Raw genomic sequence first — 22934 nt, 5'->3', positions numbered from 1 at the left:
TGTGTGTGTGTGTGTGTGTGCGTGTGTGCGTGTGCATGGCCGTGTGCGTGTGCACTTCCACGCCGCCGGCCCACGGCGAGGAAGCAGCAGGCGGGGGCTCCCCGCGGCAGGAACCCCACCTCGCGGGTCGTGGGGGGACGCGGGGGGCCGGGGCCGCCATCTCGGGGTCCCTCTCTTTCCCCTCGCCCCCGATCCGGTGCCTGGGGAGCCCCCCCCCCCCCTTCCCCGCCCTCCAGCATCCCCGAGTGCATTTAGCCATCAATAAGGTGCGAAGGGAAAATTGTCTGCCGCTGTAATCCATGCCCGAGGGGCTGGGGAATAAAAAGGGAGAGAGAGAAGGAGGGAGGGAGAGAGAGAGAGAGAAAAGGAACGCTCTTAAAGAGGCTAAAATCCATACAATAGCTGTGGGAATGCCGGAGCGCAGGCTCCGCTCCCGGCCGCCCCTCGACGAGCAAGGAGAGCCCTGGACGGGGCAGCGCAAGGGGAGAGCAGCCTCCGCGCTGGCTGCGGCCCTGGACCCCCGGGATCCCCCCCGGGATCCCTCCCGGGATCCCCCCTTTTCGGGTCGGAGCGAGGCTCCCGCCGGGGTTCCCCTCGGCGGTGAATCCCTTAGGGCGCCTGGGGAGAATTGGGGCGGCCCCGGCCCCTCAGCATCCCAAACAGGTCTGCCCCCCCCCCCCCCCCCCCAAAGCTCACGGTCCCTTTCCGCCCCTTTGGGGACCCCCGGCCCGAAGGGGGGGCACCAGGCAGCGCCAGAGGCCCGGGGATTTCGGGTTTCAGCACCAGCAAACGGGGTGCGGGGGGGACGGGGGGTGGTGTGTGTGTGCTTTTCTTCTGCTTTCCGTGCGTCTGTGCGTGTGTGCGGACGGGCACAAGCTCTCAGAGAAAAGAAATTTTAGAGTAACAAGTAAAGGCTTTCTTGTGCAGTTATTTTAAGGGCTTTGTTCGGTGCCTGAAGGGGGATGCGCCCATTTGTTCGGGAGGGGATTCATCACATGCCCCTTTCATGTGAACCAGAGGTTAACAACCTAATGAGCACTTGGTGAAGAGATGAAGCGTGTAAAGAGCCCGATTTTCCCAAATCCTGGGCTGCTGTCTTGGGGATGTGCTACTCTAACCTCTGCCGGGCTAATAGTCTCCGCACTTCCAGCGGGGAGGCCCCGGGAGGCAGCCGGGGCCCGGCAGCGCTCCGGCAGGGCAGCAGCAGCCGGGCAGCCCCTTCCCAAAGCCCCGCCGGGGAGCCGGGGGGGGCCCGGCCCCGCCGCTACATATGTTGGGTCAGGTCCCCCCATTGTGAGCGTGTAAAAAGGTGTAAAAACTCAATCATCTGTAGCTTTTTTTAAAGGGAGGGCTTACCCTGGATTTGTTGCATAATGGATTGTTAAAAAAGTAGAGGGTTGAATTAAAACTGTTCCCTAGTCACTTTTAATTAGACCGCTCTATTTAATTAGCAAAGTTGAAACATGCAATTAAAATTAGCTCAGTTTAGCACATATTAAAGGAAATGGGGGCCGCGGCTCCGGCTCGCACCAAGAGCGAGAGGCAGGAAGGGGACGTGGCCGAGGAGTTGGGGTCGCAGCGAGGTGACCCGGGGGGGGGGTGGCATCTGTCCGGCCACTCGCCCCCTCCCCAAATTCGGACCCCGCTCCTCAGCCCGCTCCTCCGCTCCGCCGGTGCCGTGGGACGGGGAAAATCCTCGGAGGGGCTGCCCTGGGCTCAGCACCCGGGCGCTGGGGGCTTTCCAGCAGCCCCCTGGGGGTGCCCTGCACCGGCCCCGGCCGCAGCCCCGAGCCCCGTTTTTCCCGTGCTTCGGCCTCAAACCTCTCTCCTCTTCTCTCTTTCCTCCCCCACTGGGAGCGGGGAAATGGAGTTAATCACGTCGCAGCTACTCGAGGAGCCCGGGCCGGGGGGATCCCCTGCAGCCGCTCCCCGCGCCGGGCTGCGGGAGCTCGGCCGGGCTCGGCGGAGTGTGCCGCCTGCCTGGGGGGAGGTGGGGCTCGGGCTTGTAATATTGGTTTGGGGATAATTACTTTTAATGTCAAAAAGATTTAGTTTAATATCATCTCTATTAGGCTGCTGGGCGGATAATTAAAAGTGAAGATGATAGCAGCAGGGAAACAGATGGCATTTGCTTACTTTGATTCAGTAGGTAAATAATGAAAAAGTCAATGGCAAACCCCCTAGAACAATTGAAACCTTAAAGAGCACTAACATTAGCAGGTACTTACAAACTGTCTTCCGCTAAGAACGAGATGAAAATACACTAATCAAGAACTATATTTCTCGGGGATGCTTCCGGGCGCTGCGCTGCCTCCGGGCGTGCGTGTCTGCCTTCCCCCGCATGGCAGCCAATAGACGGGCTCTTTTTAATTAAGATTTTACTACTGTAATTGGGGGAAGATGCAGCGGCACCGTCGCATGCAGCCCTCTCAAAGTTTTGCACGGGTGCAGCGATGCACAGGGAGGCTTTTAGGGAGATCAGGGGGGAGCGAGGAAGGAGATAAACACGGGGGAGATTGGGTCTTTCTGGGAAAAAGAAAAGGAAAGAAAGAAAGAAAGAAAGAAAGAAAATGAAGGAAAAAAAAAGAAAGAAAGAAGCAGCGTTTCGGGTTGTATCGCGCAAGGCGCCGAGGCTCTCCCGCCCCGCAGCCCAGCGCCCACGCGCGGGTTGTGCGTGGGGCCCCAAATCTGCCCAGCCTCGGCACCCCACGCCGGGACAAAGCGGGACAAAGTCCCAAACCCCCACCCCACTAAATGCGGGGCTGCTGGCCCGGGCTGAGCCGCAGCCCGGCTGGGTTTTGCTCGGGTGAAATGTACGAAAGGTGCGCAGCGCCTGTCCCGCTTCCCAGGGCTCGGGGACAGGCAGAGCCTCCGAAGCGCACCAAGGACGGGGTCGCTGCTAAAATACGCGGACAGGCGAGCCTCGGGGGGCCGGGCTGTGCTGGCCGGAGGCACTTTGTGAAGAAAACGGCAGGAGTCGTTGGAAGCCGCTCGGAAGTGGCCGCTCCGGCGGCCGGAGCTGGGCAGCGGCTGGAGCCGAGGAGCGGGGGGGGCCCGGAGCCGGCAGCAGCCAAACGTCCTCAGCACTTGCCGAACGCCGGGGGTGCGTCGTGTGCTCTTGCAATAAACATTTTATTTATTTTATTTCTTTTACGGGGTGGGGGAAGAACCCCGGAGTGTTTCCCTGTTGTCTGCGTGCTGGGCGTGATGCTCGAAAATACAGCATGGGGGAAAGGGGGCCGGGGCCAGGGGCTGAGCTGGGACACACGGAGAAGGGCGCTGGGTGCTGGGGTGCGCAGCGCCGGGACGCGGTGCCCGAGCCCGCTCCGAGCAGGGCGGTGCGGGACCCGTGCGGGACCCGTGCGGGACGCGGCGGGGTCGGGGTGCTGCCCGCTGAGCGCTCCGAGTGCTCCAAACTTCCACCCCGTCCTTTGGGGTATCGCTAACGGGACGAGGCTCTGCGCAGGAATCACGGCGTTTCACTGGCTGATCAGCTGCTCGATGACTTTCCTTTATTTTTTTTGTATTTTGTATTTATTTGTTTTGGAATTGGCTGTTTGCAAAATTTTTTTTGTTGTTTTAAAAAGGCCGTGAAAGGAAAGGAGGACCCAGCCCTTTCATTGAAATCGAAGCTGAAAGAAAAAGGAAGCGGGGAAATCGGCGGAACCCGTGTCCCGTGTCGGTGGTGATGGCAGGCTGCCTCGGGGCGGAAAGGAGAAGGTATTTGCAGGGGAAAAAAAAAAAAAAAGAAACAACGCAAAACCAAACAAAACTGCCAGGAAGAAGGGAGAACCTTTCCTCCGTGCTAAGCCCACACAAAGCAATACTTTAATTGTTTCTCTTTCAGTCTGATCGAGTTCTACGAATTCCCAGTTAAACCAGATGATCTGAGTAATTCTCCCCGGAGAGTAAAATTAGTGCTTGCAAATAAAATTAAATCGGATATTTTGACTTCTCGACTGTATTAAATAAAGGTGTCATAACACCTTCATCACGAGGAGCGGGTGGCAGCTGCACACACAGAAAGTCGGGTGGGGAAACGTTCATTCCGTAACAAAATAAAAATTAAAAATAAATATATAAGAAAGGGGAAGAACGACGTAAGTGCAACGGCAAGAAATATCAGAAGTTTGCGGGATCCGCCAAATGTACTTTTCCTAAGCACAGGAGGGTGACAGAGGGGAAGGGGCAGCGGCCGCCGCGTGTCCTGCAGCGGGGAGCGGCCGGGCGGCCCTGCGCGGAAAGGGCACGGGTGGGAGCGCCCCGGGGGGAGCCGCGTCCCGAGCAAAGCAGGGCAGGGCGGGGAGAAACGAAGCAAAGCAAGGCAAGGTAAAGCAAGGCAAAGCAAAACGAAGCAAAGCAAGGCAAGGTAAAGCAAGGCAAAGCAAAACGAAGGAAAGCAAAGCAAGGTGAAGCAAAGCAAAGCAAGGTAAAGCAAAGCAAAGCAATGCAAGGCAAAGCAAAGCAAGGCAAAGCAAGGCAAAGCAAAGCAAGGCAAAGCAAGGCAAAGCAAGGCAAGGCAAAGCGAAGCGAGGCGAAGCAAGGCGATGCAAAGCGCTCTGCTTCTCCCCGCGGGTCCTTAGCGGCGAGCCCAGGGGTGCCGTTATCGGGAGGGAACCCCCGGAGCTCGTCCCGGGGGCTCTGCCGAGTGCCGCCGAGTCCGGAGGCGTCCCGTGGGAAGGCAGCAGAGGTGAGAGCCCTCGGGGAAGCAGACGCCGTTATTTGCCCCCAAAGCTCCCAGCCCGTTACCTCCTCCCCAGGCGGGCCGGTTCCCCGCGAAGGTGACGTCAAGGCGGGGTGGTTAAGGCTAAAACAAAAGCTTTTGGGTTCACGCACGGTGTCCGGCCCGAGCCGCCCCCCTCGCTGTCGCTGTCCCCGCGCAGCGCCGGGCCCGGTGGCGGCAGTGGCACCGGCGGGGGCGGCCGGGAGCGGGCTGCGGAGCGAGCACGGAGCGGAGCGGAGCGGGTCTGCACTCACCTCGGCTGGGGCCTGGGGCGGCCGGGAGAGAGGGTCTGGGGAGAGGGGAGAAGGGAAAGGGGAAGGAAAGAGTGGGAGAGGGGGAGAGGGAGGGGGAGACAGGGGGAGGGAGAGAGAAACAGGGAAAGAAGAAAAGAAAGAAAGAAGGAAAGAGAGAAGAAAGAAGGCAAGAAGCTAGGAAAGACAGAAATAAAGAAAAGAGAAAGAGGAAGAGAGAGAGAGAGAGAGAAAGGGAGAAAGGGAAGGAAGGGAAAGGAAAGGGAAGGAAGGGAGAGGAAAGGAAAGGAAAGGAAAGGAAAGGAAAGGAAAGGAAAGGAAAGGAAAGGAAAGGAAAGGAAAGGAAAGGAAAGGAAAGGAAAGGAAAGGAAAGGAAAGGAAAGGAAAGGAAAGGAAAGGAAAGGAAAGGAAAGGAAAGGAAAGGAAAGGAAAGGAAAGGCATCGTTAGGTTCTGTTAAAACACCAAATCGCCAAGGGGAGGGGGAGACCATCAACTGAACGGTCACCTTGCACACTGCATTTCCCCGCCACCCTTTGGACAAGTGACACCCTGAGAAAAAAAAAAAAGAAAAAGAAAAATAAACCCGAGCAACTGGCAAAGCGACTGCTGCTTCAAGTGGGATACGGGGGAGGGGGGAAAGGAAAAAAAAAGAAAAAGAAAAACATAAAAAAAAAAAAAGAAAAGAAAAGCCAAACTCTCAGGTAGCGAGAAATCGGACACATTCTTACACACTCGCACAAGGACTGCGAGTGGCACAGTGACACACTCCCGGTGACACACTCACACACACACACACACACACACACTCGCACACGCCCGGCCCCGCCGGCCGCGCTCTCCCCGCTCCCCCCGGGCGCCGCCGACTCCCCGCGCTCCGGCAGCCGCCGGGCGGACGCGGCGGGCCCGCGGGCGGCCAATCAGAGCGGCGCTTCCCGCCCCTGGCCAATAGCAGGCGCCACATTGTTGTCAAATGTTGCCTAATGGCAACGCGGGGCGCAACAATAGCGCGAGTGGCGGCGGGCGGCGCGGCGGCCACCGCGCTCTCCGGGCAGCTCCGGCCGCGCGGGGCGCGTCCCGAGCCCAGCCGAACCTTTCCGAATCCTTCCGAACCTCGCCGAGCCCCAGCCGAACCCTTCCGAACCGGCCCGAACGGCCCCGGCCGCGGGTCCCGGCGCCGCCGTCGGCTCGCCCCGCTGCGGGAGCCCGGTCCCGGTGCGGCCGCTCGGGGCGGTTTCTTTTTTTTCCCCCCTCCTGGATCGTTGCCCTCGTGGCGAGGGACCGTGCCGCCGGAGGAGCCGGATTGCTCCGTGGAGGGACGCTGCTGATCGGTGATAACAGCGGAAGGGGGGAGAGGGGAGCCGAGCCCGGCGGCACCGGGGTTCGCCGGCCCCGGCGGGCGGCACAGCTCGGCGGCGAGCCCGGCGCCATGGACTCGGCGCTGCCCCGCCAGGTGCGCCCGGGCAGCGGGGCGGCGGGGGCGGCCTGAGCGGCGCGCCGAGATCCGCGTCCCGGGGGCGCGGCGGGGAGCGAGGAAGCAAGGAAGAAAGGAAGGAAGGGGGGCGGGCGGGAGGGCGCGAAGGGGCTCCGGGAGCCGCCCCGGGGCCGCGGCGAGAGGCGGGGGGGGCTCGCATGCCGCCCCCCGGGACCCCGCCCGCGCCCCGTCCCCGCGCCTAGAGCCCCGGCGGCGCTCCGCGGGTGCCCCGGCCCCTTGGGGGCCGCCGTCGGGCTCGGCCCTTCCCTCCGGCCGGCGGCATGGAGCTGCGCTCGGAGCTGCCCAGCGTGCCCGCCGCGGCCCCTCCGGTGCCCCCCAGCTCGGTGGCTGCGGCGGCGGCTGCGGCGGCGGCGACGCTGCCGGTGAGCGTGGCCGGGAGCCTGCTGCGGGCTCCGCCGCTGCTGCTGCGGGCGGCCGAGAAGTACCCGCGGACGCCCAAGTGCGCCCGGTGCCGCAACCACGGCGTGGTGTCGGCGCTGAAGGGCCACAAGCGGTACTGCCGCTGGAAGGACTGCATGTGCGCCAAGTGCACCCTGATCGCCGAGCGGCAGCGCGTCATGGCCGCCCAGGTGGCGCTGCGCCGCCAGCAGGCGCAGGAGGAGAACGAGGCCCGCGAGCTGCAGCTGCTCTACGGCACCGCCGAGGGGCTGGCCCTGGCGGCCGCCAACGGCATCATCCCGCCCCGGCCCGCGTACGAGGTCTTCGGCTCCGTCTGCGCCGGGGCCGGCGGCGAGGGAGGCGCCGGCGCCTCAGGTGAGGCCGCGAGGGGACGGGGCTGAGGGCGGGGGTGTGGGACGGACGGACGGGCGGACGGACGGGCGGACGGGGCCGGGGGGTGCGTGGCGGTGTGCGTGTGTGTGTGCGGGGCTGGCGGCCGCGCTGACGGCTCTCTCCCTTCTCCCCCCCCGCGCCCCGCAGACGCCAAGGTGCAGAAGTTCGAGCTGTTCCCCAAGACGCTGCTGCCGAGCCGCGCCGTGACCCCGCAGCAGGCGGCCGGGAAGCCCCTGTCCCCCGACGGCGAGTCCGCGCCCGGCACCTCCTCCCCGGAGGCTCGCCACGGCTCGGGCTCGGAGAACGGGGACGGCGAGTCCTTCCTCAGCTCGCCCGTCTCCAAGGGCCCGAAGGAGGGCGAGGAGAGCCCGGGCTCCATCAGCCCGCTGGGCTCGGACTCGGGCTCGGAGGCGGACAAGGACGAGCAGGACCCGTCGCCCTCGGCCGGCGGCCGGCAGCGGACTCCCATCGACATCCTGACGCGCGTCTTCCCGGCGCACAAGCGCAGCGTGCTGGAGCTGGTGCTGCAGGGCTGCGGCGGCGACGTGGTGCAGGCCATCGAGCAGATCCTCAACAACCGCGGCCCGGACAAGGGCCCCGAGGAGGGCTGGGCTCGGGACGGCGCCCTGCAGGGCCTCCCGCCAGCCCCGGCCGCCGCCGCCCACCACCACCGGCCCTTGATAGCCGGAGCCATGGCCCCCGCCATCGGCACGCTGGGCAGCCGCTCGGCCTTCTCCCCACTGCAGCCCAACGCCACGCACTTCGGGGCCGAGGCCAGCGCCTACCCGCTGGGCACCCACCTGGGACTCAACCCGCTGCGCCTCGCCTACTCGGCGCACAGCCGGGGACTGGCCTTCATGACCCCCTACTCGACGGCCGGGCTCATGCCCACGCTCGGCTTTCGGCCGCCCGTGGACTACGCCTTCAGCGACCTCATGCGAGACCGCTCCGCCGTGCACAAGGAGCAGGTCTACTCCGGCGGCCTCTACGGGCCCATGGTCAACAACACCCCCGAGAAGCAATAGCGCGGCCTCGGCGGCGGGGTGGGGGGTGCCAGGATGGCCAGGGGGCCTGGGTGAGGTTGCTGCCACCGCCCTTGGTGGCACTTGGGGGTGGGCAGGGAGCTGGGCAGAGCAGGGTGCCTTCGGAGGGCCAGAAGGTGCGCTTGGGTTGGGGAGACATGAGTCGCTCTTTGTTGCTTATGGCCATAAGCATGGATGTACCCTGGGTGCGCTGCGGGGTGGGTATGTGCACACGCACCGCACGCACACACACACACACACACTCCCCCCATACATTTATATATATGTATACTAGCAAGTGTATAATGTTATAAAATGGAAATCTAAGTTATTAATGTAACTCGTAGGTGAACTTGGTATTAACGTTAAGCTAAAGGTTAGACAGCTCATTGTAATACTTACCAGGCATATAGATGAAATATATCGTCAAATTGAAAGCCCTTCTTCCTCCCACCCCCAGAAATGTTACGACCTGTATATAACATTGGAAAGTAGATATATTTGTAACTGTCCGTAGGACCCAGGCGCCAATGGTGTATGACGATTTAATAAGCCTCCTTCATTTGTGATCTGCAAGAAAATTGCTTTCTCGTTCCAATGTAGCAAACTTCTTGCTGTTTCTAACAGGTAATTCTGTGTTTCCATTTCATAGAAATAAATGTTATTTTCTATTAAAAAAAAAAACCGACAGTGGTATAAGTGGCAAGTGGTATTTGATCAGGCGGTGAGAGTGTGTTTTGGGAGATTGGTTTGGCAAGCACGGTCAGTATCTGAAGGAGTTTACAAAACTAGTACAAATATGTTTATTACATTTTTATCATCGTTAAACCAGATAGTCTCCGGAAAATTTGCAAATAAAAACGAAGCCTACAAATGGGACCAATTTCTGTATCAACTGAAATTGTTAAAGAAGTTTATTTCCAGTTCCGGTCTTTATCTTATTCACGCCAGAAAAAAATTAATAAAAACCGGAGATGCAAGTTGAAGCGGGAACTTTTCCTTACAAACCTTGCCGTTTTTTTTTTCTTTTTTCTTTTTCCTGTCACTTTCAGAAGATCTGCCCTTGGCGTGCCGGCACTGAACGGCGCGGGGGCTTCCTGCTCCCCGGGGCCGTACGGGGCGCGGGGGCGCGCCCGGCTGCTGCTCCGGGAGCACCCCTCCGCTTTGCTTTCGGGGTCTGGGGGGCTCCTGGGTGCCGCGGGGCTGGCGCTGCCGCGGCCCCATCCCGCTTCGTGCCTGCCCGGGGGATGCTCACGCACCCGGAGCGGGCGCGGTGCGGGGCTGAACGAAACCCGTGAAGGCTCCTCAAGTTGGTTGGTATGGAAACCTAATCCCCCCGAAGCGCTCGGTGGCACAGCTGGACTGTTTGCTCTCGCACTGCAAACAGACGCGGGTAAACACGGGCTGCCAGCTGCCGGGGGCGCCCCGCAGCCGGGGACAGCTCCGTGTCGCCGGGGGCTGGCGGCCAGCCCCGGCCCCAAAAGCTGGAGGCAGCGAAACGCCCCTCCGCGCTCCCCGGCGCGATTGATCAAGCTGGATACAATTTTCAGATTTTCTTCGGGGAGTAAATATTACAGATTACACCTAGGTAAATACTTTTGACCCCGATCCACCCCGGGAGCAGCCAAATCAATATCACAAGGGAAACTTTTTAGAGTCTCGTGTTCCAAGAGCGGGTGAAACTTAATATTACTACAATAAAACGGTTTAATAAAGAAGGGCTTTAATAGTGAGCTAATTTGATTGAGTTTCCTAATTCCACTTTAATTGGAAAAGGAGTTGTCTGTTTGGTTATAAAGTGCCAGGGTTATGTTAGACTGGAAAGAAAAAAAAAAGATGGACTTTGAGCATCTGAATAAACTTTTTTTTTCCTTTTTTTTTTCGGTTGGCAGCTGACTTTGCGCAGGATGGGTTTCCATATCTAGCATTATGAATGGGCTACAAAGAGCTGCTACTTAAAGAAATCAGGTCGCCACATTTCTCCCATTCTAGCCCTGTTGAGAAGGGCTTAGGAGGTGTTGATTTAACTCGGCTCCCCTTTTAATTATAAAAGCCATTCTTGTGTAGTTGGCCGGGCAGGACGATTTACCCGAATTGTTGCCACGTCCTGGAGATTGGCTTGAGCTTGGATTTATACAGCCGACCGTGGGGATCACGACGATTAACTTTCATATGGATAGTTTAGGATGTTAAACTGGGGGGAGCAGCAGGAGGGGGGAAGAGAACCTGATACATTGTCCCTATTGATGTAATTCCCCTAGATTAAAAAAAAAATAAATAAATCCCCTGGGTTCGAAGCTGCCTGGGAGAGGTTCGTGTACAGAAGCCCCTGGCAGGCCATAAAATATTCAGGTCCCTTTTAGAGTAAAATAAAATGCTGTCACTTGAATAAAAATCCGCGGGACCGAGTATAAATTATTTGTAAAGCGGCGAGGCTGCAGGCGAGCGCTACCAAGCTCCCCTGCTAATTAAACCCTAATCCATTGGTCGCGGGCAGCGGCGGGGCTGTACCGGAGCCCGCCGCACGCAGCCGGCCGCGTTCCGCAGCGATGTTAACGGCGCCGCTGTTTGATGGGAATCAGCCCTAATCCGCGCCGTAATAAAGATCAAATTAGACTAACCGTTTAGTAGCGAAACGACATTCCTTCACCTAGCGTGAACCCCTCCGCGCCCCGCTCGCTGCCAGGCGGCCTCCGAGGCCGAGGCCCAGGCCGGCGGGGGAGGCTCCGGCATCCCCCAGCCGCCTCCCCTCGCCCCGCGGGCCTCGCCGGCCTGCCGGTAAAGGAGGCCCCGGGGGATAAAGGAGCCCCCGGGCGAGGTCGCTTCCCTCCGGCTCCGGCCCTGCCTTTTGCTCCCGGCTCTCCCCCGCCTGCCGGTGCCCCGCTGCCGGCCTGGGGGAGCGCCCGCAGCACGGCGCTGCCTCCGCGGGGAGGGAAGGAGGCAAGGAAGGAAGGAGGCAAGGAGGGAAGGAGGCGAGGAGGCAAGCAGGGAAGGGAGAGCGGGCGCTGGGCGAGCAGAGCCGCTTGCCGTGCCCGCCTCGGCACCGCCGGGATGGAAGCGGCCCCCTCCCCGCCCCGCCGGCCTCCCCGCGCCCCGCTCTCCCTCCGGGACACCCCGTCCTCCCGACGGCCAGCCCGGGTCTCGCCCTGTCCCGACATGGGTCCAGCGGGGCGCCGGGCGAGGCGTTCCCAAGGCGCCCCCCAAACTTTTCCCCTGCCTCCCCTCCCCGAGCGGGCATCCCCCCGCGCTGTCATAGCATCCCCATGGCGACTGCGGCAAGCCCTCCCGTGCCGGGACGACACCGGGGAAGTCTTTACTATATCGAGACGTGAGCCAGCAGGTGGAAAACCCGAGGAGGAGCGGCTCCGCAGGGCGAGGAGGCTGCAGCCGCTGCCTCCGGGAGCCCCGCACCGGGGAGCGGCGGCGGAGCCCGGAGCCGGAGCGCGGGGACCCGGCGGGGCCGGGCGGTGCCGCTCCGGGGACAACGGGGGAGCCTCGGGGTTCGTTCCCGTCTCGGTCTCCCCGATTCAGTCGGGTTTCGGCAGAAATGCTCTGCTGCAAAAACGATTCCTGCTCCGTTGCTGTTCCTTTGCAGACCCCCCCCCCCCCCTTTTATTTCCCCTCGTCTTTTTATTGGAAAAATTAAGAAAACGCGATGTTGGTTTTGAGGTGGAAAAGAGACAAGAAACACGAAATAAACTAAAGTTACACAACGCTTTTCCCTTTTTATTTTTAAAACGAGCTTTTCGTTTTCAGGAAAAAGAAAGGAACTTTAACGCACATTTTCATCTAAAACCGATCCCTTTTCAGCAAGATCCCCTCATTTCTGTAAAATCCAACCATAAATGGAAGAAACGCTCCGGAGCCGAGCCGCCCCGTGCATCACCAGCCCCTGTGTACAGCACCAGCCGAGCATCAGCACCAGCCGAACATCCTGCCCGGGCCTTGCCTTCGGGATTTGGGGGACCCATCGAGGGGAACGAGGGTGCAGGGAGAGGGAGGTATTGCTGGGGGGGGATGGCCGGGAAGATGCTGGCTGACCCCAGGCAGGTGTGAGGCCCTACCCGGAGTGGGGTGATGCTGGGGGTGGAAGGAGCAGGGAGCAGAGGGCAAGCAGGGCCTTCACACAGCTTGCAGGGTCCGGGGGTGAATTCCAGCACACCAGAGGGGGCTGGAAGGGCCTTGGGCTCATGAGAGCTCACAGGGAGCTCGGTGCAGGAGTGAGGGCTGTGATAGTGCTCGGGAGTCCCTGGAATAAGGTCTCGGTGCCCGTATTATGAGAGCATGATGAAAATGCCGTGTCAGTCACTGGGCTGAAGAGCAGCCATCGCCATGGGACGTGCCAGGCAGCTCCTCGGGCTGCCTTCAAAGCCTGTTACAAAGTGCCTTTCCAGAGGCAGCCTTTGCACTGCAAAGGCTAAACAAGACTAAGAAGGTACTGCATGGCAGGATTCAAGTTTTCAGGGAAACTATGAGAAGCTCTTAATTTCAGATATAGTGATAAGAGATCAGGAGATTCAATTACATGCGTCCTCACAACGCAGGCTGAGCAACTGGCCATCGGCGTAGAATGGGGATGGGTGTTTTTACAGTGACTCATTGATTGTTCATGTGGAAGCGAGTAAGTCAAGAGAGATGGAAATGCTTAAAGACAGGAAGACTTACTAGCAGTCCAAACTGCAACAGGCTGATTGCTAACCGCATCTAACCCTAACAGAGGCTGAGGCTGGCTCTGTCGAAATAGGATAGAAAGCTCCTGTTCGGCTCTACCCCAGGTGTGAATTTGGCAGACACGTGGACAAGGGCATGATGAGACACACGCCTGGGGGATAATTCTGCCTGGAATGTTGTTTTGTGCAGTGTTGGATTTATCTGCACGTGGGAGCTAAAGTCTTAGATTTTATCTTAACTCCTTGCAAACTTTAAACTAGAGGGAAAAACAGTGCTTCCTGACAGACCTGTGTTGATGGAACAGCAAAATCTTGTCACCCACGATCTGTGGGTACATTTTCTGTAAGAAATGGTGATGTGTGGGATGCACTCTGGTCCCTGACTTCACACAGAACATTTCCTAAATGAACTCCGCAATGCAGATCTGTGTGTGTGGGTAAGGATGAATCCTTTCACATGACCTCAATGTCTGTATACTTTCAGGGAGTCAGGATTTGGATTATTTTTTTTCCCTGCCTTACATTTCCTCGTTTCTTTTATAACTGTGGTTTTGGATCTTAGTAGCGTACTGTAAAACTTGTAAGAGTAATGATAAGGGTTATTTCTTCGTGGTGATGATGATGATTTTTTTTTTCCAATTACAGGAAAGAATGAAAAATGACTGGAGGGAAAACCTAGATGAATTTAAGAATTTCAGAAAACAATGTAGAAATTCATTGAAAACATTTGCCCAAAGTCCCACTGCCCATCAGTAATTACAAATCTGCTATGCATATTTTCAGAAAGTAGTTGACCATTTAAGTTGGTATATATAAGAGACGAGCAGGATCTGTGCAAGTCTGTGTAGGTTTGTGACAGCAGGGCAGACTCCTTGGGGGGAGAGGAAAATGGAAAGGAAACCAGAAACAGAGTGAATCTTTTCGTGTGGTCTGACAGGCAGATGGAAAGCATGAATTACAAAGGCTTTTAAAAAGATCTGTTTGGGGTTTATGTTTACAGAGAGACTTAACAAGACTGGTTGGCCTTAAAATGCTGAGGTCTTTGCTAAAATCAGATGTTTGGAACTGGAATGGGTTACTAGCCCTGACCCAGAATATAGAAGAGGTTCACAGAGATTCAACAAGACAGGAGCAGGGGCAGTACACCCATAAACCATTCAGCAGATTGAGAAAAGGGTTTAGAGGTCAGCAGGACGTGGAGTCGGGGAAGGGAGGAGGGCATGGCCCTTGCTAAATGGAGCTGGATCCAGAGACCATGAGCTTCTGACTGAGGGCAGCCACGGCACCAGGAGAAGACACTGACAGAACGAGCTTGGATTTGTGCAGCAGGGACTGACTTACTGATGAAACAGATTTATAGGGAACAAAGGTATCAAAATATTACCTCACTTTCTTGTAAGTGGGATACGGGATATTGATTTCTTCTCATGGCCTGGGGAAGCCTGTGATCTACTTGGGTAGAACCTATGGATTTCCCCAGTTTCCTAAATCTCCTACTTGAAAGGTTAGCCCTAGATATTTACAGCCAAATGAATGGAGCTAATAGTGGAGATTATAATTTAAAGAGCTTTTGCTTTGCAAGGGAAGACTCGGATATCTCACGCTGGTTATGAGAATTTAATTAAAGACCTGTTCAATAGGAGTAAATGGCACATGTTCATGCACACAGAAGATGAAATAAAACTGCAGTGCTCAGACTAGTGCACTAGAATGAAGTTACAAGATGCCCGGCTTTTTCATGCTTGGAGGGATGAATTATGGTTAATTTCTCTAATAATTCTTTTTGTCCACATGATGAAGCTTTGCTTTGACACAGAAAAGATAATCCTAATGCAATGGGGCCAAGAGTCAGAAAATGGTCTCGTAGATCTGGCAGGCAAACAGGGCTGGCCCCTCACTAAAATCCATACCCTTCTTTCTTTTTTTCAGATCCATCAGAACATAATTTTGAACATGCAGAAAATAGTATAAGGCTCGTAGATTTGGGGATTCATTCATCAGGTAGCTTACAAACTTCATCTCCTTCACAGCAGACTAATGAGTTAACCCAACTCTAAACTACTCAGAGTGTAATGGTATCAAAGTATCCAGGATCTACCCCACAGCTCTGGCAGACACTGGAGACGCTGGAAAAGGCATTATGATGTGTTTCACTATTATTATGTTGTTCTTTAATAGTTACATTAAAATGGCTAAGGATTCTGATGTCAGGCTGAAATGTACGTTAACTACCCCGGTAGGAATCTGTGAATCTTTAATTTTGGCTTCCTAATTCTCTCCTGGGAGAGCACTCTTTTTTTTTTTTTTTTTGGGTGTCTTGTACCTTGGTCACCAAAAGAAGAACTTGCTTTATCTCAGCATGAAAAGATACGTACATCTTTGATTTGCAAAGAGTTCAAAACCTGTGCAAGATGTGTTCATCAGCATGCTTGGCTAGCAGAGTTGTTTCGAACTGTAGAGCAGAGCTGGAAAAATTGTGTACTCAGCTATCAGGTGGGAGATGGCTCTGTTAAGCTGGAAGTCTGTGGTGATGGGGGCAATGAACAATAGTGTGTTTTTAAAATCAGGGATGACCTGGGAGCCTTACCTCCTGCGTTATTTTATTAGTCATCACTGAAATGTCAAAGCAAAGTTAGTCCTGATTAGATGTGCTGAACTGAACAGGAGCAAATGATGTTTCATAAACTGTAAAAAGCTGAGGCTGATCTGGTGAAGTCATTGGTAAAAATCTCTGTTTTTCTTGGATGCCTCAGCAGGGTAGATGCTGCAGCTGATGGATGTCAATGATATTGGGCAGCGGCTCTCTCATTAAGAAATTGCCTGCTGGAACTCCCTCCAGCCATCTGGCATCCAAAATGCAACAGCAAAAGGGATCCTGTTGGTGATTTTCAGTAAATGTTTTGCACAGAGCCATCTTTGTTGACTGTGTCTATTGTTTTGCAGATGTTTATGGTATCATTAATCTTTTTTTTTTTTTAACCTTAATTGAAACTCGTGCCTCACCAGTCCAATGATTAATTTCATCATAACAAAAATAAATTTTGCATGATTTTTTATCCCAAAGTGCACATTTTTAGATGGCTCCTCAAATGTTTGATTTTAAACATTTACATTTTTTAATCCCCTAACTACTGTTGTGCCTTTTTTTTTTTAAATTTTCAAAAATTATGTATACATAAGATAACCTTTTAATGTTTTGTTCTCTGTTTTTTTTTTTGAGCTTTTTTTTTTTTTAATAATAGGCTGTAGTTATTTTTCTTAAGGCTTCTGAAGGCTTTATGAGCAACAACAATGAAAATAGTGGTGTACTTTACCCTGTCTGGCTGTAATCGGGTTTTATTTTGCCACAAATGACAATGACTTAGTCTCTTTCCCCTCAGTTTAAATTTTGGTGCAATTGGGGGTCTCAAAAGTTACATTTATAGATTCTGGTCTCACCTGGGCAAGTCTTCTTTGTTTCTTCACAAAACCAAGCACAGAGTGTTGTCTTGAAGCAGGATGCACAGCACAGAAGTGCTTCCTGTGGTAGCAACATGCTGCTGGTGCTCAGTGGGTGTGGGCCCCCGATCTGCTCAGAGATTAATCTGAAAATGAAGTGATTCGTGAAATAGGTAAAATTGACACTTCAGCTGAGTGTGGTACATTTATAGTAATGCATACTTATTTCATATATCAAGTCTTTTGAAAGGTACAATTATCCCTTACCTTTAGAGGTTGGTTTGTTTAACTTTCAATGGATTATTCTCATGGAATAAGAATGAGACATTGCTGTTGCAGAGGAGCACTGGGACCTTGTAAATGAAGGAAGCTGTGAGGTTTTGTAGTGAAAACTGCACATGGGTCTCAGAAGACTTGGTTTGTGTACTAAATTCTGCTGCTGATTTATCAACACTGTGTGACCTTGAGCTACTGAAAACAATTTTTAATTTTTAAAAGTCACTACTAAAACTGACAGTCTCCTGTTTTAGGAAGAGATGCATAGGGCTTGAATTGCAGACTTTTGTACTACTTGAGTATTTATTTTTAATAAGGGTCCTAATTAAGCGTGCAATCTCTGTTGCAGGAAAGCTCTCCTGGACTCTGTCTTCATTCATTAAAATGTGTCAAATTCCTCGGAGTTTAGAGCAGAGCTCTAACAATGGCAAAAGAGACCCTATGTCCTGACTATATACTAACATGTGCCAAAGAATAAGCTTGTTAATAAGTACTTGTTCAGTGATAAAGTATAGCAACAAGGGGTTATATATTTCCTCACTTCCCACTACACGAGCAGAGCCCCTGAGTTTGCTCAGGAAGCTATACTGTTGTGAGACATGGAAAAGTAAAATACGCTCTGCTTTATAATAAGTCATTCCAGCTCTGTCTAATTAACACTTCCTAGTGTTAATTGTAACCCCCTGTTCTGTGTTTTTCAGGGACAATATTTCCCAAGTATTGCTGATGAAATGTCAGGCAGAGGTAATAATTTTGTTTTCCTTGCTATTATAACATTGTGCCATAGATATAGTTATATACAGAGATACATGCCAATCAACCAACAGAGCAAACAAGATGAAGGAGTACAAACCTTCTCCTTAGAGAGCTCCTTAGGCAGACAATGAATTATGAGTTCTTCTCTGCCTAGAAAACTTGCATTGAAAATGGCTATTCCTACTGGTATACCTCACTGTGATTAAAAATGATGAATAATTGTAGGTGGCTTGTTTTATTAAGTCAATAGACTTAACAGGATGGAGCATGGAGTACAAAAATAAAAAAAAATATATTTTTTTACATTCCCACAGGTTTCTAACATTAATAATACATAAATACCATCGCTCAGTTTCTGCAGAAAGGCATTTAATGAACAATAAAGACATTCATGTTGTTGGAAGGGGGAAAATCCTGTTGGTGCTCCAGCAAACCTATCTGTCTTGGTTTTGTAGTCTGAAGGAAATAAGAGAGTACTCAAAGAAAGTGGGAACATGAGATACACTGTTAAAACATCACTCCAGTGCTGACAACACCTCAGAACTATTGCGAAAGACAAGTAAGAAAATAAGGATATGGGGCCATTGTGTGCCACTGATGGCTAAGTAGGATTTTTCTTACAGAACGTGACTTAAAAATTGAAGGTGGAGTTTGGTCTGCTTAAACAGAATGTAGAAAAATCACTGCCTCATCCCAATAATCCCGTGTGTGATGGCTGGTGACAAAATGGACACTAGCTATTAGACTGTAACTACAGTAAACATTGAAAACACTGTTTAATTTCTCCATGCCACCTAATGTAACAGTTGAAATTCCAGGTTTAATGGCCCAGTGAAATGGGCCAGTCTGGAATCACTCTGAAATGTTACTCTTGGAAGACCACCAGTGTTTCTACCCTTATGGCTATTTTGTAGAGTTTTATGATGTATTCCTGGGCATTAGGGAGAAAGGAGGGAAAAAGGTGAAATTCTCTTTCCCTAATATAGCTACTAGGCTGATGCAACTAATGGGAAATTAGACTGATATAGATCGATATAACTAATGGGAAAAATTCACCGCAACTTTTCCTACCTACACTTAAATACACTGTTACCTGTGAAATACAGAGTAGTTTTGAGGATGAGAAAAAACCCTACAGCATTCATTTTTGAGTAGCCCAGGTGACTGTTGCTTTATCATGAGAGACATTTTCTTTAGAGAAATTTATGTTTTGTTTCCTCTTTTGGCCCACCATCCTCAGTTTCTGTGGTTATTCTACGGTCATGTTATGATGAGGTGAAATAACTCATCAAAAAGAATACCTACAGATCAGGAACAGCAAGAGTGGTTTGAAAAAGGAAAGCAGTACTAAATGCTCAAGTGTTACAGAAGTAGAATTGAGAGTTCAATTGCTTCTGTGCTTCTAATAGTATTAATAATCTCAGGTCTAGATAGTTCATTATGATCACTAGTTTTTTTGCTTTCCATTTTTTTTTTTTGGGTGGTGGTGGTGATTTTGTGGGTCATTTTATCATCTTGTTGGAGCCAAAGCAACCATTTAGCTTTTGTGAGGCACAAATGCATGGAGGCCGCAGCATGAAGCTGAGGTACGGCAGCAGCTTGCCTAACCCCAGGCTCCTGCTTCAGGAGGGGAAGGCCCCTCAGCAACACCCCACTTGACTGCACCTGACCAGAGTCCCCTGTGGATGAGGGTGGCTGTGGGTCTCCCAGCATTACCCCAGTGCCTCCTGCTTGATCCAGCAACTCAGCCCCTGGTCCAAGGCTACCTCCACACACCCTGCTCAGGCTCTCAGAGGAGCGGCTGCCATGGCCAAGGCATTGGGTTCATTTAGAACCCGCTGTCTTGAGTGAAACAAAATGGCGGCGAGGAGGCCCTGGGCCTTGGTTCCCTCAGCGCCTCTTGCCTCAGAGGGAAACTTCCACCTGGATCACACCAGCCTTTGCAGCCCAAAGGACCCACTCCTCCCCTTGTGAGTATTTGGTTAGTTTTCATTTCTAGCTTCTGTTAAGCAATTTTGGTTAAACACGGGTGTGATTTCTTCACAGCGTTGTAGAGATGCACCAGGGACATTCGGCTGCAGTGGGCATTGCCTGGGTTGGACATAGAGGAGCTGGTGAAAGCAAGATGTGTGGATCTTTTTATTTGATATTTTGGGATACCATTGGCACACTGTTGACTTAAAAAATATCTTAGAGCATCAGCAAGAACACCTATTGTATCTGAGATAAGACAAGCCTCGTAAGAGACATTGACTCTTGAGAGACATTGAAATTGCATTGAAATTACATTGTTAATTTCTGTTTTCATTTTCATTTTCTCTTGTGAAAACCACTGAAGTCAGTGTGGGTTTTTGCCCCTGTCTTTACGCAGTACATTTCTGAGAGACTTTGTAACCAAACAGTAAGTTCTACGGATCCTTGCAACCTCATGTGGATTGTCCTGGCTGGATTCAGTGACAGCAGCTAGCACCCCTTGAGGATATTGTCATTTTTTTTTTTTTTTTAAATATATTGCTGCCAGTAACATGAAATGTAGTATATGTGTGCCCATGTGCTGCTGATATAAAGTTGAGTATAGCAAGGGTCTAGGTTATAGCAAATGTATTCTCAGGAGATCAGTGAGAAGTAGATGTTTTGTGAAAATTTGTTTTGTGTAGATTAGGAATGTAACAATACATACGAGAAATTAGAATGTGACAATAGGACCAAAATCTATACCTGAACTAGATCAATGAGATCCACACTGCAAAGGCAAGATACAAAATTAGGTAGTAGACCACATGCCCCTGTACCTGATAGCCAGTTTTAAACTTGAAATACCAAAGGCAGTGTGTCAGACATGAGCTTGTGAACCACTATCTGTGTTATTTTTTTGCATGTGAATGGTCTCAGTGACTTTCATACTGATGTATTTCCTCTGTCTTTAAAGAATTCACAGTCTAGACAATCAGGACTGCTTTTTCTGTGTGTCTTGGACAGCTCCAAGTGTTCACCAAAATACAGTAACAAGTTAGAAATCACTTTGTTTAAAATGCTGACTTGGAAAAGCAGGTTGGATACTAGCCTTGTAAATATGCTGCTTGAACATGGAAATACATGTTATAGTTACCATTACAGCAGAATTTCTAGTGAAGAGGAAAATAATTTATAAGAAAAAGATTATTATAATTTTTTAAAGCTCTCTTGGGACAGATCATGTTAGTTTACTGACAGTGAAGAACTGAGAACCATGCCAGAAAAGTCACTAGTCTCATTTTTCTTGCATCATTCATCCAGATCTTTCTTGATGACCAATCAGGTTTATATGAATATAACCCAATGGGTTTCTTATCCTTCCAGAAATGTACCCCTGTATATAAACAAGGAATTGCAAAAGGGATGCACAATATACATACTGAGTTTCATCTTATTAACTGGAGCTCAGTCAAAATGAAATCTGACTTATTTAGGAGAAAAAATTCCTCACTAAGGAAAAAAGAACAGTTTTGGCAGGCCTCGTAATACATGTCTCAGGATTATCTACTAACAACTAGAAAAAGTCATGTGGCTATAAACAGTATAAAATTAAGTTATAAGCGTAATTTCTGGCAATGGTCCCTATAAATGATCTACCCTGGAGTAAGCCAAAGTTATCTTAAATCATATGTTTGTCTCTGTCTTTCCATTACACCTCTGTTGTTTAAAAAGTACATTTCTGTATTGTTTTTACAAATATTTTTCTCCCCCTGCCCCCTTTATTGCAAAATCAGGAAACTGCATTCCTAGAAAAATACCATCTAAAAAGAAGGGGGAGAAATCAAAGAAAAAAATTTCCTTCAAATACATCTCAGTTCAACAGGAGGCTCAAGAGATCCAAAACCCCAAGCCTTTTGAAAAGTTTGGATATAAGCACTGTTGTTTAGCCCTTTCTTAACTTCAGATTATTACTATTACTACTATTATTATTATTATTATTTTGAATAATATTGCCATGAATTACCCTAGCCAGAAAACTCCATGTCATGTTTTAGACAGAAATTTTTTAACAAACAGCTCATAATCTGACCAAAAGAAGGGATTTCTTTCTCCTTCTGTAGCAATACTATTTTCTCTTCCACATGGTTTGTACTTTAATTGGCACATCTGTCTTTAACAGAATCTCTTCCAAAACAGTATCCCTTGCTCTGCCCCTTAAAACTTCAGCCCTTCTCTCTAGGTTAGGTAGCAGATTCCTGTGATTGCATGTGATACAGTTTTCAAAGTGTCTTCTACCTAACTGCCATTAAAATCCTTTTGAAAATCTCACTAGCCACTGTGCTTCTTCAGCATGTTTTTCCTGAGATTTAGTCACCAAGTAGTGCTGCAGGATGCTTGAAAGGGCTCAGGAAGCAGCCTCTATCCTGGGAAAGGCTAAAAGGGTGATTAGGAGAATGCAGGAGATTGGGTTTGTAATAGTGGTAGTTTATCCTAAGCCTCTTTGTTTTAACAATCATGTCTAAAACCTTAAAGGTGCCGGCTACGCATGCTGAGCTCTTGTTCAAATGTCGGTAGTGGAAGTGCAGAGGTTAAGAGGTGCCTCTCTTGCAAGTAAATTCAGAAGATGCTGCTGTGGTCTGGGCATCTGGCGGCAACTCAGAAGGCTTTGGTTAAACTTCCTGTTCGATCAAAGAGTTACCAAATGCTCAAGGGGGGTCACTTGGGGCTCAGGTGAAACACCGTGTTCTCAGCCCAAACTTCTGTCATGTACAGTAGCTAGTTAGAGTATTGAAGGAGAGAAACAAGAACAAACACTGCATCTGACAAACAAGAACTGTGAGTATTAGCCAAGGTTAGTGACTTACTGAGTATCTTGTAGCATTGGTAGGATTTTTCTAAGATCTGGCGCTTGGAGTCCTGGTGTTCCTTGAGAGCCTCGGAGTTTTTAAGTAAGCTTTGAGCCATCTGGGTGAGGAGGAAAAATGAAGTCACCAACCATAGGGGCTTGACAAAATGAAAGGAATTACACTGCTGGTCAAACGTTATGTGTAAAGCAGCCCAAGACCATATCTGGTGTGTTGGTTAGTGTTGGTTAGGCCTCCAGGCTGGCAGCACCAGAAGACAGGCTTTTGCCAGCTATCGGAAACTGAAAGCAGCCAGTGTCTCACACTGACTTCCAGGATCCATAGTCTTAAATTTAAATAATTGATGTGGTTAATGAATAATAAATTTAATAGTAATGATTAAGGCAGATGACTCCCTGTTCAGTTAAATGGTCACAGCCAACTGAAAATGTGTGTGGTGCATACATGCTGCTCTGCTCCTCTGAAGTTTGCACGCGGTTATTCCCCAACAACCTCGTTTAATGCCGTGGATGATTCGCTTTGCCCTTAGACGGTGCTTCACCACTTCCAGCCTCCCACCTGGCTGCAGCGGCGTGCTTGGTTTAGAGGAGAACAGCTAATTAATGTACAGTGTTTTGCCCTTTTGTGCAGGGAAGCTCCAAAAGCCACGATTTTCCTTCCTAAGAGCTGTGGAAGCTGGCACGCCATTCCCTGCTCTCTCGGGCGACGTTGCCT

At 51.4% G+C, this 22934-nt stretch overlaps 2 protein-coding genes across 2 annotated transcripts; both read left to right on the top strand.

Annotated features, from left to right (window-relative positions):
* Positions 1–2553: 2553 nt before the first annotated feature.
* On the top strand, positions 2554–5387 carry LOC310903077 (uncharacterized protein). Its single transcript, XM_083845683.1, has 3 exons — positions 2554–3103; positions 3588–3720; positions 3848–5387. The coding sequence occupies exons 1-3, from the start codon at positions 2755–2757 to the stop codon at positions 3966–3968; spliced, it is 603 nt and encodes a 200-aa protein (XP_083701809.1). The 5' UTR covers positions 2554–2754; the 3' UTR covers positions 3969–5387.
* A 1195-nt stretch (positions 5388–6582) lies between these two features.
* DMRTA2 (DMRT like family A2) lies at positions 6583–9143 on the top strand. The gene is made up of 2 exons (XM_083845682.1): positions 6583–7220; positions 7386–9143. Exons 1-2 carry the CDS (start codon positions 6728–6730, stop codon positions 8261–8263), a joined length of 1371 nt encoding a protein of 456 aa, XP_083701808.1. The 5' UTR covers positions 6583–6727; the 3' UTR covers positions 8264–9143.
* The last annotated feature ends 13791 nt before the right edge of the window (positions 9144–22934 follow it).

This window comes from Anser anser (assembly GCF_964211835.1).
Source record: "Anser anser genome assembly, chromosome: 8".
Lineage (NCBI taxonomy): Eukaryota > Metazoa > Chordata > Aves > Anseriformes > Anatidae > Anser > Anser anser.
This window is presented reverse-complemented; position numbering and strand designations above follow the sequence as displayed.

Coding starts and splice junctions, on each gene's coding strand:
- LOC310903077 (XM_083845683.1), top strand. CDS start 2,755: ATGCGGGGCTGCTGGCCCGGGCTGAGCCGCAGCCCGGCTGGGTTTTGC. Junction 3,104..3,587: donor GCACTTGCCGAACGCCGGGG/GTGCGTCGTGTG, acceptor TGTTTTAAAAAG/GCCGTGAAAGGAAAGGAGGA. Junction 3,721..3,847: donor CTCGGGGCGGAAAGGAGAAG/GTATTTGCAGGG, acceptor TTTCTCTTTCAG/TCTGATCGAGTTCTACGAAT.
- DMRTA2 (XM_083845682.1), top strand. CDS start 6,728: ATGGAGCTGCGCTCGGAGCTGCCCAGCGTGCCCGCCGCGGCCCCTCCG. Junction 7,221..7,385: donor GGGAGGCGCCGGCGCCTCAG/GTGAGGCCGCGA, acceptor CGCGCCCCGCAG/ACGCCAAGGTGCAGAAGTTC.